At 50.7% G+C, this 14,384-nt stretch overlaps 1 protein-coding gene across 1 annotated transcript; it reads right to left on the reverse strand.

Annotated features, from left to right (window-relative positions):
* Positions 1-3,880: 3,880 nt before the first annotated feature.
* EDN2 (endothelin 2) lies at positions 3,881-9,546 on the reverse strand. The gene is made up of 5 exons (XM_037381902.1): positions 9,366-9,546; positions 8,929-9,061; positions 7,659-7,778; positions 6,741-6,845; positions 3,881-5,993 (listed from the first exon to the last, which is right to left on the reverse strand). The coding sequence occupies exons 1-5, from the start codon at positions 9,421-9,423 to the stop codon at positions 5,897-5,899; spliced, it is 513 nt and encodes a 170-aa protein (XP_037237799.1). The 5' UTR covers positions 9,424-9,546; the 3' UTR covers positions 3,881-5,896.
* Between the last annotated feature and the right edge of the window lie 4,838 nt (positions 9,547-14,384).

Genomic DNA, 14,384 nt, shown 5'->3' on the forward strand with positions numbered 1-14,384 from the left:
GGGAATCACAGTAATGTCTCCATCCTCCTTTCATCTGTGCAGTTACTGCCAGGATGAACAGCCCAAAGCCAACAGCCTTTTCTACACAAAAACTCTGGTGGGCTGGGATGGCAATGTCACCTGCCCAAACCACCTAGGACTGTCCTTGGAGCACTGGCCACACAAATACAAAGTCTGGTTTTCCTAGGCAGGATTGGGTATGTCACCCAAGAGCAAGTTTGCAGAAGTGTGGCAAATTCAGGCAGCATTGCAGCTCAGCATAATTAAGCAGCATTCTTATTCACGTCATCTCCTGGCTTTGGCATAGGTTTTATTGTAGTCATTACAAAGACAGATATTACTTTTGGATTGACTCACTTGATGGGTTGATCAGCACTTTATTGTAGCCTCCAGTTATAGCACTTTTTATGGCATCCAGAAGAACTTAACCATTAGCACACTATTAGGAAGAACACTGGCAGCTGATTAAGTTGCTGAAGGTCAAAGACATTTTTCTTAATTGCTCTGTATATGCTCCCTCCTCCTCCCCCTCCAACAGAGCTGGAGGGAGATCATTCTGTTTTAATAATAAAGTCACAGAGGCATACCTCGTATTTGCCATCAAATCCCCAGGGAGAGGGTTGTTCACCATTTCAGAACTTGCCTAAACTGTTATGGTCCTGCTGCTGAAATGAAGTCTTGGAGATTTTCACGGCATGCATTGAAAACTAAAAAAAAAAAAAAAAAAAAAAAAAAAAGCCATCAGGGTGACTTACTGAATTGGTTAACACATATTGCAGATAATGTGCTATTAGGGTCATAATACAATGAATGCATGGATATGCTGAAGGGAGGGGTCTGTCTTTGGGAGAAAAGTGAAAATGATTTTCTAGCCTCTTGTAAACTCTGACAACTCCTAGGTACATTATCAGAACCACTCCATCACAGACTAAAGATCCTGGAGTTTGTGAGACTCTATCAGCCTTGTCATTCTTTCCTTTGGATGCAGCACTTCAGGTGTTTCCCTGTAAATTCTCAACAAAAGCTGCTCAGCAAGGTGTTCATACCCTGTCCTCCAGACAACACCAGCTATGCACTGAGCTGTACTTGCAGCGTGTTCCAGATGCACTGCAGGGATAGTGATTTCCAGTGCAGACTCTAACTGAGCCCGTGACACCCTCCCTCCCCTTCACCAACACAACTGGAGAAAGAGAATTCGTTTAAATCAGAAAATAAGCAATTTTCCCCTCTGTGCTCCTTGTCTCAGCAGCCTGCACCCTCTGGGATGCAGCAGAAGGTGAAAGGGAGGATTGCCCTCCGCTGCACAGCTCCCAAGCAGGCCCCCCTCCCCCCACCCCACCCCCCCCCCCAACCTGGGACAGCAGCCCCCAGCCTCCTGCTGCTGGAGAGAGTGCACGTCCCGGGATGGGGCATGGCTCTGCTGGCTGCTTGCCCTGCTGCAGGGTGAGCTGAGGGCTTCAGCTCCCTTGTACCATGTGCTCCCACTCCCTGCTTCACCAAGCCTCTTGTGAAAGGCATCCACCCAAAATACCCCTCCCTCAAAGCATCCTTCTATTTTTATATCAATACGTCTCCTCCTGAGCAGAACCTATCAGTTCAACAAACATGAGATGTGAACAGAGTTCCATAAAAAAAAAATTGCCCAACTTGGTGAGGACAGAACTGTCCCACAGTGCAGAAGGAAAGTTAGCTGCCTGTAGGCTACCGAGAAAAGGTTCTTCAGGAAGAAATACCTGCTGCAGAAAAGATGACAGTCACATGCAAGGCACAAGAGGTCCACTTTTGTGGGAACTGCCAGTCATAAAAAGGACTGCTCAATCAAAAAGTTGTGTCTTAGGAAAGATACCTTATCACTTATACTTAGGACTGGCTTTGGAAGTTGCCTGCTTTCCTGTCTTTTCCTCTCGTATAAAGTCTTATTATTCTGTTCTTTCCTGTTAATGTGTGAGAATTTATAAAATATGCCTCCTTCAACCTACTTCAGTGAATCTTTATCACTGCATTCAATAACCACAGAATAAGCACAGCCCTCTCTTCTCTCTTTTCACCCTAATTAAGATGCCCACAAGCATCTCCTTTCTCTTCTTCCCTTGGGTGATAGCTAATTAGATCTTGTAATTAAAACTGTACCCAAAGGGCTGGGCTTTGCACAGTTGTTGGCTTTGTCCCAGGCTATCATGGGGTTACTGCCAGGCTCAAGTTGTTCCTCAGCACTTGGTGGGACACCTGAGGGACCTTATATAAGCTCCCAGAAAGGAGATAGTCCGAGGTTTTGTGATCAGGGCCTTGGGGGGCTTTTCTGGATGTCTGTCCTGAGGTAATTTTAAACCAGTTTTCCAGGTATTTTGACTTCCAGTATTTCCTTCTGTAGTACTCAGTGGTGAGTCCAAAGTTTCCACAAATGGATGTGAGTAGCCTGCCCTGGAAGATTTTCCATCATTCAGCCCTATGTCGGATTTTCCTCTGATCATTGATCTTAGGGCCAGAAAAAAAACCCAAAAACATTCAAAACACCAAAACAACCAACTTACTCACAAATGGCTTGGTTAGAATTTTCTCGCTCCCTGTTTGGATGTCTTGCTTCAAGCCCACATACCGTAAGTGCATTTCTTACGGTTCCACCTCCAGCAAATGTGATGCTCCCCTTGCAGCTGGCTGAGCCTCGAGCTGCCCAAACAGGGACGCTTTGTTCTCTGAGACCAAGGGCTGACATGGTTCTGTGCCTTAAGAAAGACAAATAGAAGGCTGGGCCCAAAGCTGGCTCAATAAATATTCCAGATGATGGGGAAATCTTTCCTGGAAGATGTATGAATTTCTAGCAGCCCTCAGCTGCCCCATTCACACCGCCCGAAATCAGTCCAAGCAGGACACCATGGAAATTACCCCAAACAGGCAAAATTTTCAGGCCATTCTGAAACAAGGTTCAGCAGAAGAGGGGAAAAATGCACCTTAGATATTGTACATAGGAAATCTGCAGTGCTTCAGGGTACGTTTTTTTCTTCTTCTACCTGTAATTCAAGGTCCTTTTTATCATGGACCTTTACCATTAAAATCATAGAAACTATGACTTACTGTCATAGAAACATCTGAAGGAATCTGAGTTTCACGCACTCTGACACTGGGTCCCAGGACGGAGACTCGGCCATGGGAGATGCAACTCAGCCGAGAAAGCTGGACAGTAGGAAAGGATGGGGCTGTAGCTCCCTGAACTGCTGTTCCCAGGAAGCCATGCAAACCCACAAAAAGTGCTGTGGTTTCTGGGTATGCAGCAAGCACAGCCCTAGCTATTACATTGCTGTTTCTTTTTTATTCCCTTCTCACAGGTGCACCGAGATTCATGGAGTTAACTAGACCAGAACAATCTATGGTGTGGTCTTCATGCAAAGATGACCATCAAATGGATGATGGCTTAAAAAAATTAAAACAATCAGCCAAACTCAGATTTAAAAGTTGTTGGGTGCAGAAGAGAGTGTGTGGCTGCTCTGTCCCTGCAATGCCAACACCCACGGTCACAGAGCTGCTAAAAGGATCGGAAGCAAAGGACTCAACCACGGGAAAACGTTGACAGGATCCCTTGGTACAAGGATTCTAGCCAGCCTTGGCATCCACAGCCCTAAGCACAAGCTGGGGATAATTTCATATTATGAAATTATCATATATGTTCCCACTGGCATCTAGAAAGGAACAGGGTATTTATTTTAAGTGAAAGAACATTTAAGTCAGCTGGATGGATTCACTTTAAACTGAAATTTGCTCAGGACCATTCACAAGACTACACAGCCTCCACATCCCCACCCACCCTCATGGTGCTTTTGGCCATCTGGATTTCTTTCCCTTTATCCACCACCACCCAGCCATCAAATAAGACAGAAAAATGGTATTGACTTTTGTCATTATTTATTACAAATTAGATTTTGCAAGTTACTGTCTAAAAAAATCAATATATTTAAATAAATACACAGATTTCTGAATGCTACATATGGCATGTGTGCAATAAGTCACTTAAAGATGAGACATTATACACACAAGGAGATATACATAGTATTTTACAGCAGTAGTTTTATTTTAAATTACTAGGCTCACATTAAACCATGTGCAAAATTTCCTCTGGAACAAACCCTTTCAAGGATTTTTTTTTTTTTTTTTTTTTTAGAATGACTCAAACCTTCAGAAGGCCAAATATAAAATGATTCTCTGCAGCTTTGGGGACCAAATGATTTGTTTGCTGTTTCATTTATGATACAATCAGTTGGTCTCATTCCCCTCCGCACCCCACCCCCCGGGCTTAAAGCAAAATCAGGGAAGTATTTTGTATGTCCAATGGGACTACACTTGCAACAGCCACAGATTTTGGTCCACCACCACCTTCAAGCATCCTTTTTAAACGCTCACGTGTAATACTGGGTTGGGCAGCGAGGGGGACCCAACAGTGGTTCCAGAAGAGCAATTATTTATCCGCGCTAACCAGATGACAGCTGCAGCCACGATTTATAAAAGAAGTTAATCTGCCCAGGCAAACAAAAGTGCACTTGTGATACAGCTCCAGAGCCTTGAGATTGTGTTTGCCTGCAAGATTGGTTTCTAGGTTCTGGGCTCAGTGATTTTTCCAAATTATTCCTCCTCTCCTCTGGGCCAGCACTACCGTGCTGCTCCACGGCTGGGGAAGCAGCCGGGATTCTGTCATGAGTTTAAATCTGAGCCTTTCTCCTAAAGCTGCACAGGCAGCATGGTGCTCTCCTCCTCCCAAATCTTCCCTCTGTGCCAGTCCCACCTGGCTGCCCCTGGCCTAATGTGTTCTCCATTTAGGTTACACCTCTCGCAGTGGCACACTATCCATATACCGGTCATCTATTATATAGAGCCCGAATCAAAAACCTGACCTAAGCGAAGCAGCAAGCAAGCCTTTGCAGGCTATTCTCCCACCACCCATCTTCTCTGCCCCTAGCCTTTCTTTTCAGGTAGAGCTGAAAGAAAGCTGGGGTGTTAGGTTAAGAGCTGGAAGAACACTACCCTGCTAAGGGTATGTCCAAGATGAGACAGATTCACAACACTGCACTCATCCAAGCTAGCAGCTCAGCTCTGCCTTGTACCCAGCAGGGCTCCCTCCCCCAGGCTACAGGGGGCTGCACGCATGGGGGTCCTGCAGAGATATAGCCCCACTTCAGCCTCCCCTCCCCACTGCTGCTGTGTCTGATGGCAGGAGCCCAGCTTGGATCTGGTGCAAGCTCCAGTGTAAGCAAGCTATCCTCCACCTAAACAAGAGCCACTTACGGATGGCCCTTCAGTGACCTTCTCAGCCAAAGAATGCCCCTGACTGCTCAGCTGGCTTTCAGGCTTCTAGATGATACATATTCTTTAATAAAAGTTGGGAGCTGCTTTACCGTGGGAGTCTCATTCATACGCATATCATACTCTCTGACAAGTAAGAGAAAAAAGTGCAAAGGTAGGCTCACGCTGGAGGTGGTCGATCCCCATCTACAAAGACCAGCCAAACCACCACTGAATGGGGCCACGCTGGAACCAGCGCTCAGCACCCAGCCTGGGGCTGCACTGAGCTGCCTGCTTTGTGAGTGATTCAACGGCCCAGCGCCGGCTGACACTCTGCCTGGGACTCCAGCGCAGAGTTAAGCTAGTACTCCTCCAGCAAGACCCCTGCCCGATCCAAAAAGGCACAATTCAGCTCCACAACACATCTATGACTGTATAGAGGCAGTTTTCCCTTTACAACACTCTCTGGAGCGCATGCAGTACTGGTTCACACAACAGGAGCATGGAGGCTTCCACTTCTTCCCCCTTCCACTCATGGCCTTTCCTTCAGCTCTAACTACCGACAGCGGAGTTAGTGGCACCCACAGGACTCCAGATTCTTCTGGTGAACTTGATATGCACCTGATTCTTATCTCTTCTTCTTCCACGGCAAAACCATTGGCTGTGCGTCCCTCTGAGAATGGTGCTGGTGCTTGCCGAACCACAGGCTGGAGGCAGCAAGATCCCTGTAAAAAGAAGAGATGTGATGTTCATTCTCCCGTCCATTTTTCTAACTGCTCAGCAACTGCCCCTCTTTATGATATTTATCTACCCCTCACCAAGAGGCAGAAGATGGGGGAAGGAAAAGGGGGAATTTCTACTCGCAGACATATTAAGCCACAATGGGGATCCACCAGCGGCCAGTGGCAGCGGATTCAAGGAGTCCTGCAGCAGGGCATGACCCAAGCGATGCTTCCCCAGATCTGCCTTTCAGAAAGTGTTCCCACTGCATCCAATTTAACTGCCACCAACAGACCAACCCTCCTTCAGTTTGCCAACTCCCTTTAATTCATTTACATTCCTGGAGTCCACAGTTTCTCCCAGCAGTGAGTTCTGCAGCTCGCTGACGTGATGTGAGAAAAGCTTATTTCCTTCCATCCAAAGTTGCTGCCCAATGAACTTTTTTCCTGCATGACTGATGCCATCCCTCCCCCACTTTGTGTCTATCACCCATTTGCCTGTCCCATATCACAGCAATGTCCCACTCCAATCAAGAATTACATTTTATGTAATATTCCTCTAGTTTTGGAAGGACACAAGCAACGCTGGCTCCCTCAGGTGCTAGCCTTCAATTCCATGGAGAGCAGAAACAGGCAAGTGTACTCACTTAAAGGGAGACAAGAGGGGGAAGGTTACTGCAGTCTGGGGTCACAACTGCAGATTTTGAAGTGCTCAGGAGGGACGTTCAGAGTGGGTTTCAGTGGCATGCTCACCTGAGAGCTCTCAGCAGGCCATGATGGGAAGGCCTCATGCCACCACTCTGTGGGGACTTCGCTGGTGCTCCAGAGCTCGCTGGGAGCTTCAGACTCTGGAGGTACCTAATGAGCAAGAGGAGATGCATGAACCACTGACATCCAGCCGTGTGCTATGGTAAGTACCAGAGGAGTGTCGCTTTAACATCACCCGTGACAGACTAAGACAGTTGAATGCATGTTTTTGAAGAGTTAATTGCAGTTATTTGAGAGCTATTCATAGCTCATTCTTACACTATCCTCTTCTGCCAGACCTCTCTCTATTCACCGTCACATTTAATGATTGGGGATTTTAACTATTGCTTTGCTATGAAATGAATGACAGGTCTCTACAGTGACTCTGCTCCCCAACTCCCTGCAGTGTAAGCACGCCTCTGTGCCGCTGGCTGAAGTGAGACAACAGAGGGCCCATACGCACTATAAAACAAGCTGGCTATGGAAGATATCCGACTTCCAAGTCCCAGCTCACAGCAATCCTACTCTCCTGCAGCCTCTCCCACCTGAGCCGTGCAGGAGACACTGGTGTCCCAAAGGTTCACGTCCTGTGCTTGTCCCTCTTCCAGCATGCTGCCAGCAACTCCCTTCCCACCAGTGCACTCAGCACTCCCTCAGCCTCCTGGCAGCAGGAGGAATGGAGGTAACATTGCTTCTTATCAGCTAGTAAAGAGACTATTCTACAACAAAACCACCTATTGACGCTTCGCCAGGGCCTCTTGGGAGGGGTATGGAAGCCACTAGACAAGTTCCAGCTGTTTGCAAAGAGCTGCGCAGCTGTCCCCACGGAGGCTGCAGAGTTACTGCAGCTCCGAAGCTCTGCCTGCCTGCCTGCACCCTCACCGAGCAGCCCCCAGGGACATCCCCAGGACCCCCGTGACTTACCCAGGCTTCACCTGGCAGAAGGTGGCACAGATGCTGTCCCTGGAGTGCGAGCACTCGCACCTGCTGAGTGATCTCTTGCGCCGCCTTGGTGGGCTTCCCAAGCCATAGGGAGCGGTGTGTCTGTTAAAACAAAAGAAATCAGCTATGTAACCAACTTTTTATTAGCCAACATGTTTATAACACCATCCTGAGGCAGACAAGCCAGTGCCGGGATAATAAAAGATGCATCTATAGACATAAGGTGAAAAGGTCACTGATACATCTAAGCCTTTAAACTTCATCTCCTCTCCTACCTGCTGTTTTCCCCACCCCACCCCTCCCAGGGAGATTGCCAGTATGTGCTGGGTCGCCAGTGGAATTTTCTCTCCTTGCAACAGCCCGAGCGCCCGTGCAAGGGTCGCAACATGGGCTAGGCAAGCTGGCAGCTCACCTGCGTGGCACAGCACAGGAGCAGCACAGATGCCCAGGCCCCCAGCAGAAGCTGCCAGCCCCTCAAGCTCAGAGGTGTCAGGGCTTTCCCTCCCCCTGTGGGTTTTAACACACAGGACATAGTACAGATCAAGATGTCTTGGGGCCGTAACAGGTTCTTCTGATCACGGCATGCTTTCAGATCTGTTAGCACATTCCCTGCTTCATCTTTGATTGCAATCTACTCTCCCAGAGGGTTTAGGATTGGCAGTGACTGCAACTATTCTCTGAGCAAGCAGCGAGTTGTAATTGCACGTTAGCAAGCACGATTATAACCACACCTGAGTACATGTGTTTTCCTACAGCGTGATGGCCATTGGTCTGAAACTGCTCCGAAAGCTGCCCGAGCATTCTCGAGGGCAGGACTTGGCAGCTGCAGGACCTTAGTGCCAGCCCACCCCTGCTTCGCTGGCTGTAGCTGCGCTGGCAGGCGGCACTTGGGGTTACTGCTCATGAGCGGGCAGAGCAACTTTCCAACTTGCAGCTGTAATGCCTCCGTGTTGCTTTGGGCACACAGAGGTGCAAATCTCAGAAGAAGCCGATGAGGAAGCAGAGCCCTGTGTTTCCACTCTGCTCCGCGGGGGTTACACCGCAACCCTGTGCAGAAGCACAGCTTATCCCTTTCTGGCTGCGGGAAAGGACTGGACTCGCAATGCTCTCTGGAGCAGGTGCTGCAGGTGCCTCACGGGTCTGGGACCCTTCCCCACCTTCCCCTAACCGAACCCCACCCTCGATCAGAACGTACAACGGCTAAGTCAGCAGCAGGGCCACCCCCCAGCCGGAAAGCAGCACTCATGCTCACCCAGGTGTGTTGACCCAGATGATATCCAGGTGGCAGAAGTAAATGCACTCCTTATCTAGCCAGCTGTTGCAGGAGCATCGCTTGGTCCTGGGGTGCGCGGCCAGGTGGGACTCGGGTGGCGGGTGGCCTGTACCTGCGGCAGAAGGAGGGAGGGATGAGCCGCAGGCTCGGTGCGGGGCGCTGGCGTGCCCGTCCGTGTGATGGCGCAGCTGCACCTCCGCTGAGGATGACGGCGGGCAGGCGGCTTTAGCGGGGCGGGCTCCGCGGGGGCTCGCGTAACCCCGGCAGCTGCAGGGGCCGCCCCGGGAACGACGCCCCCCACCCCGCAGCCAGCCGCCGGGCACCCCCCAGCACCCCCCGCTCAGGGGGCGCGGGTAGGTGTCCCCGCCTGGGCGGGCACCCCAGGGGCAGCGAGCCCCCTCCGGCCCGGGGCTCACCATCTCCCAGGAGGGCGCAGAGGGCGAGCGCCAGCAGCACGGCGGAGGCGGTGGGCATCGCCGCGGCCCGGCGGCGGGGCCGGGGCGGCCGCAGGGCTCCGGGGACTCGCTCCGGGGTTCTCTCTCTCTGCCCCCCGGGCCGGCTCCTCCTGCCGCTCCTCCGGGAGCCGCGCTGCCCTGAGCCGCCGCGCCGCGTCTGGAGCCGGCGGGCGCCCGGCAGGTGCTTTATAGCCCCGCCACGCCGCGTCACGGCCCCGCTCCGCCCCGCCGCGTGGGGCGGCCGCGGGGGAGCAAGCGGGGCGCGGGCACACGCGTGGGGGCGGCGGGGACCCCCTGGGCAGAGCCCTGCCCGCGCCGCGCTGCCCCCGCTGCCGGCCCCGCCGCCCCGCGGGCGGCGCCGAACACGCGTGGAACCTTCTGTCCCCCCCCGCGCTGCGAGGAGGGGGCGTGGGGACGGTGCGAGGAGAAAGTGGGTGCAGTGTAGGGGGGGGGAGTGGGGGCAGCGTGTGCGCGAGTGGTGTCCCGTGGAGGGGGGGTCTCGGGTGGGGCGGCGGGGCCGGGGGTCGCAGCCCGCCGGCGGCTGGGGGGCGGGAGGCAGTTCGCAGCCGCCGCCGGCAGGTGGGGCGGGCGGGGCGCGGGCAGCGTGAGCCGCGGGGGAACCGCCGCCCCACGCGCGGGTGATGCCGGCCCCGCGCGCGCCCCCGCGCAGGGTCCCCGCGCCGCCCCCCTCCCCCCGCGCGGCGCGGCCCGGGCGAGCTGGAGCGGCGGGAGCCGGGGGGATCCCCGTGGGGCTCAAGGCAGGTGACACGGTCACTGGCCCCAACGCGTGGCTCACTGCACTGGTTAAAGCCTTCTGCTAGGCTGAGCGGTTAACATCCCTTGCATTAATCCTCTCCGAGAGCTGTCTAATTTTGCTTCGACGTTAATGATGGCATACGCGACGCCATCTGCACACTTTTAGGATACGATCGACGTGAAATAGGGCAATGACCTGCTGGCAGGCACGAGGAGGCCGGTAAAGCCGCCTGGTCCTGCCCATGGTGCGTGTTGTGCAGAAGCAGGACACTGTCCCCGAGAGGCGCCGGGCGCTGACCGCAGCAGGGCTGGCCAAAAGCCTCCGGGCACCCCGTGTCACCTGGGGCCACTGCCACACAGATCCGTGGTAAGTCTGGGCAGCAGAGCATGCCTGGAGTGTGAGCAGGTTAGAAAAGCCAACAAAGACCTACTGCACTCGCCTTTCTGAGATGTTTTTAAAGCCTTCTTAGGAAAGGGAGTGTATTTTTATTTGTTTACAATGAGCACTTTAGGGTTTTATTGCACTGTTGTTATGAACAGATGCAAGATGACGGCAATTACAGTCAATCAGTGTGAGGTCTCAGGCAAAGTGTAACACGTGCATGAGGAATGGAAAGAGAAGTAAGAAAAAGTGCAATGAACCGAACCAGTGTGGAAAACTGCTTTCATCTGAGCAATAGTTTCTGCTCACAGCGTCGCGTGGAAGTGAAGCAAGTTATGATTGCATTCCTGCAAGCAATGACAAGAAGCTTTAACAGACCAAGCACCAGTGTGAGTGCTTCTCTCTATTCATGCAAAATGCATGTGTGCAGGGGAAAACCCACAGTGGGATCAAAAAATATGCTCAGGGGAAATTATTGTTCTATTCACCCAGCAACTCTGACTACGACGGCGCATGAGAACACGGATACTGTCAAGAGCTGCATTTACTGAGGGGGGAGGCGGGTGGCTGAAGCGTGAGGACACAGGAGGCCAGAGCAGATGAAAAAAAAAATATGGAAAAGCAGCTAAAATATCAGGGAGGGGATACATTAGGCAGAGGAAATCAGGAATAGTGAAAATTTTATTTTAAAATAATAAGAAAATGAAGATATAACTGATAAAATACAGCTTCAGTGTGACTAGCAAACAAGCAGAGGGAAGTTTTTAAGCCTGTGTGCCAGTGTAGTGATTGTCCTAAAGAATACAGGGAAATACAATAGCAGCATTACCTGTTACAGCCCATATTCCAGCTGTGCCAAGTTTCAGAGTTATGTCAGAGCTCGGATACTATGTGACATTCCAGATGCCAGTTCAGTGATATAATAAACCTCCCTTGGCTCCAGTTTCTGTGATCCTCACTCTGGTCACTGCAGGGTGAAAGAAGATATCCTTGACATGGGGAAGGTAATGCAGCCGTAGTTACCCACATGGAGGAAAGGCTGGGGAATGAATGACTTCACTTTGCTTAAAGAAGGGGCACTTTCTGAGGAAAGGTGCTATCAGTTGTCTGCAAGAATTGCGAGACAGAGCCCCAGTAATATGGCTTTCCAGGATTCATTTGCTGAAAGGGATAGCCGAAAACTTTGTCACACAAAGACCTCATACCTCTGGGAAGGAAGAAGAGTCTCAAGCTAACCTGAGGTTTTGGAGATGAAGGTTCAAGTGATTACCTTCATCAGACTCCTTTTGTGGCTGTAGTTTTGTTGCTTAGCTTGCATTTCCAAGAAGGTCTCTTGCTGTGCAGCCAGAGGAACAGAAGCACCCAGGCACCTGCGAGGTACCTGCCTTTAATGCCAGGTGCAGGAACATCTTTACAAACCAGACCCTTCACCCACTTCTTTTCTCACTTTTTTTTCTTCATTTCTCATAAATCCCAAGAGATTTTGCACTGTCGCAGAAAATTGAGCAAATGTTACACCTTCTTGTTCATATATGTCTACTGAATGGAGTTTGAACTATTTTTTTTCCTCCAGGAAATACCCTACTGTGTTGAGCAGGCACAAACCTGACCAGCACACGTATGGCTATTTGGCACCACTGTTTCAAAGATCTTGAAGAATGTGGAACTATGGAGAAAAGCCTCCGTTTGTTGCAGGGATGTAGGAACCCTGCAGACGAGAGGTGGAGTGGAGATCGCATTGACCAGGACCGCTTTGAACTTGATTCTGAGAGCTTTGTCCAGAGCCACAGAATTTCTGTATGGGAAGGTAAAAAAAATAATAAAGAAAAGACTTGTTAAAAAGTAATTTGCCTTTAGGTTTTTGAAGAACATCCAGACATAGGGCGAAACAGCTGTTTCAGCATCAGCCATCCCCACAGAGTACTATTCCGGTATCTAACCATGGTGGTTTCAAGGGTAGCTCCTCATTTTAGGCTGTTCCTTCGTTCTCTGGGCTGGGGGGTTCAGCTGGGACTGGGAGCAGTGGTTCTCCTCGACCTCCTAGACACAGAGAAGCTGCACTGCTTCTGCCACTGTCCCAGCTCCCCTGATAAAAAGCAGGGGCCACTGCTTCCCAGGGCCAGCCCTCCTGGCATTATCACCACACTAAAATCCCTAAGAAAAACAACAGGCTGGAGCAGAGGGATGGGTCTGTGCTACACAGACGTGGCTTCCAAAGGAGGAACAGAGGCATACACAGGATCATAAATGCCAAAGATGGGCTTTGCCTCCTGCAGTTATTTTTTCCCTTTTGTTTCTGACTGTAGGAATACATTGTTCACTTCATTGTGAAGAGTTTCAGGCAGACATGACGAAAGGGACAAAACAGCTCAAGAAAGAGACATCCCGTGCAGCATTCATGAAGTGCGCTGTTTGGAAACAAGGAACGGGCAAACAGGAAAGTGCTTTAACCATTGAAAAGACAGGATCCCAGCATGTTCTTGGCACCAGCAGGAACAATGGGGTGATGTCACGAGCCAGAATTCCCCACGGTGGATGGAAGCCCAGCTAATAATCATAATTCTTGTCCTGGGACATTAGCAAAATTTTTCCACTGTTGGTCATCCCCCACTGAGTCCCTGTTAGGAAGTATAGGAAAGAGACATTGTCAAGTCAAGCTTCCTTTGGGAGATTCATCGCCCCCCCTCCCCACCCCAGATCAACGCATCAGTTGTTATAAATCACTGCTTTCTGCTGACTACAAGGAATTTCAGTGGTGGTGCTGGGAGGCTGAGCACAGGGCTGCCTGAAGAATATATTTCACACAGTGAAGAAGGGTGCACATGAGGGTCTGGATACTTGTAAGGGCAAAGGGGCAGGAGTCTCATTAGCTATCTAGGGCTTTGAGCTGACACAGCAGCAGTGTGGAACACTGTCCTTGCACCGTCAAAGCTGCTGAGAATGGCAAGGATCTTAGGAGGCAGAGTCTTGCACAGACAATGGTGTGGAGAATTTCAACCAAGTTTAAGGTTACTAAATTACATGAGCAGTATGAGGACATCCTCCAGATCCCAGACTCTCTTATTTTGGCTTAAAACCAGCTCCACAGAGAGTGACCTGAAGTTCACTTGCAGTACACAGGCATTTTCCGAGGCAGCTCTTGAATTCCCCTTTGGCTTCTTTCTTTTGACAGGGACTAGTCCCACGAGAGGACTGGGATAGCCAGGCAGCCCTCACAGGTTGTGACATTTTTCAATCATTATTGAGCTATTATGGAAAATTCAGGCTTCTCTCACGTCTCCCAGATATGTTCTGCAAGACCCCAGTCAGATTCCCTGCAGGGCACAGCAGCTCTGGGTTGACACAGTTTGTTGCAAGCAGGTTGCTGTTAGTGCGATGGGGAGGTGGGACTGCTTGGCCAAGCTGGACATGGGATTACTCTTTCAACAGCAAAAAGGACTTCAGCGAATCTAAGCCAGTCATTAAATGGCATCCTTAAATAAAAGAAGCATTGAGACATGAGTGTTTGCATGATTTACTGAAAACAGATTTGTCCCTGTTCTGTGTTTGTCTGTGGTTTGCATTATCACAAATGCTGTGTTGAGCAGGCACAAACCTGACCAGCACACATATGGCTATTTGGCACCTGAATATACCATGACGGGTTGTTTAGTCCCAGTTTCCAGATCTTTGTGTATTTTCCCTCTCCTAGGAGTTTCCAGAAAACCCGTGTCCCTCACAGGCATGGGGAGAGGTAGCCTGGCCCCAGGCATAGGGACTGTCATCCGAGACTGCTAGAGCTGTCCTGCTGCCTCCATCTCCCCATATCACAGACACAAACAAGGCTTCTCTGTTGCAGAGGC

Source organism: Falco rusticolus, chromosome 3, assembly GCF_015220075.1.
Source record: "Falco rusticolus isolate bFalRus1 chromosome 3, bFalRus1.pri, whole genome shotgun sequence".
Taxonomy (NCBI): Eukaryota; Metazoa; Chordata; class Aves; order Falconiformes; family Falconidae; genus Falco; species Falco rusticolus.

Excerpts from the sequence above, each read along its gene's own strand:
- EDN2 (XM_037381902.1), bottom strand. The coding sequence starts at position 9,423 with ATGCCCACCGCCTCCGCCGTGCTGCTGGCGCTCGCCCTCTGCGCCCTC. Across the intron at positions 7,779-8,928 it reads ATCTGGGTCAACACACCTGG|ACACACCGCTCCCTATGGCT; the intron begins GTGAGCATGAGT and ends TTGTTTTAACAG. Across the intron at positions 5,994-6,740 it reads GGCCTGCTGAGAGCTCTCAG|GGATCTTGCTGCCTCCAGCC; the intron begins GTGAGCATGCCA and ends TTCTTTTTACAG.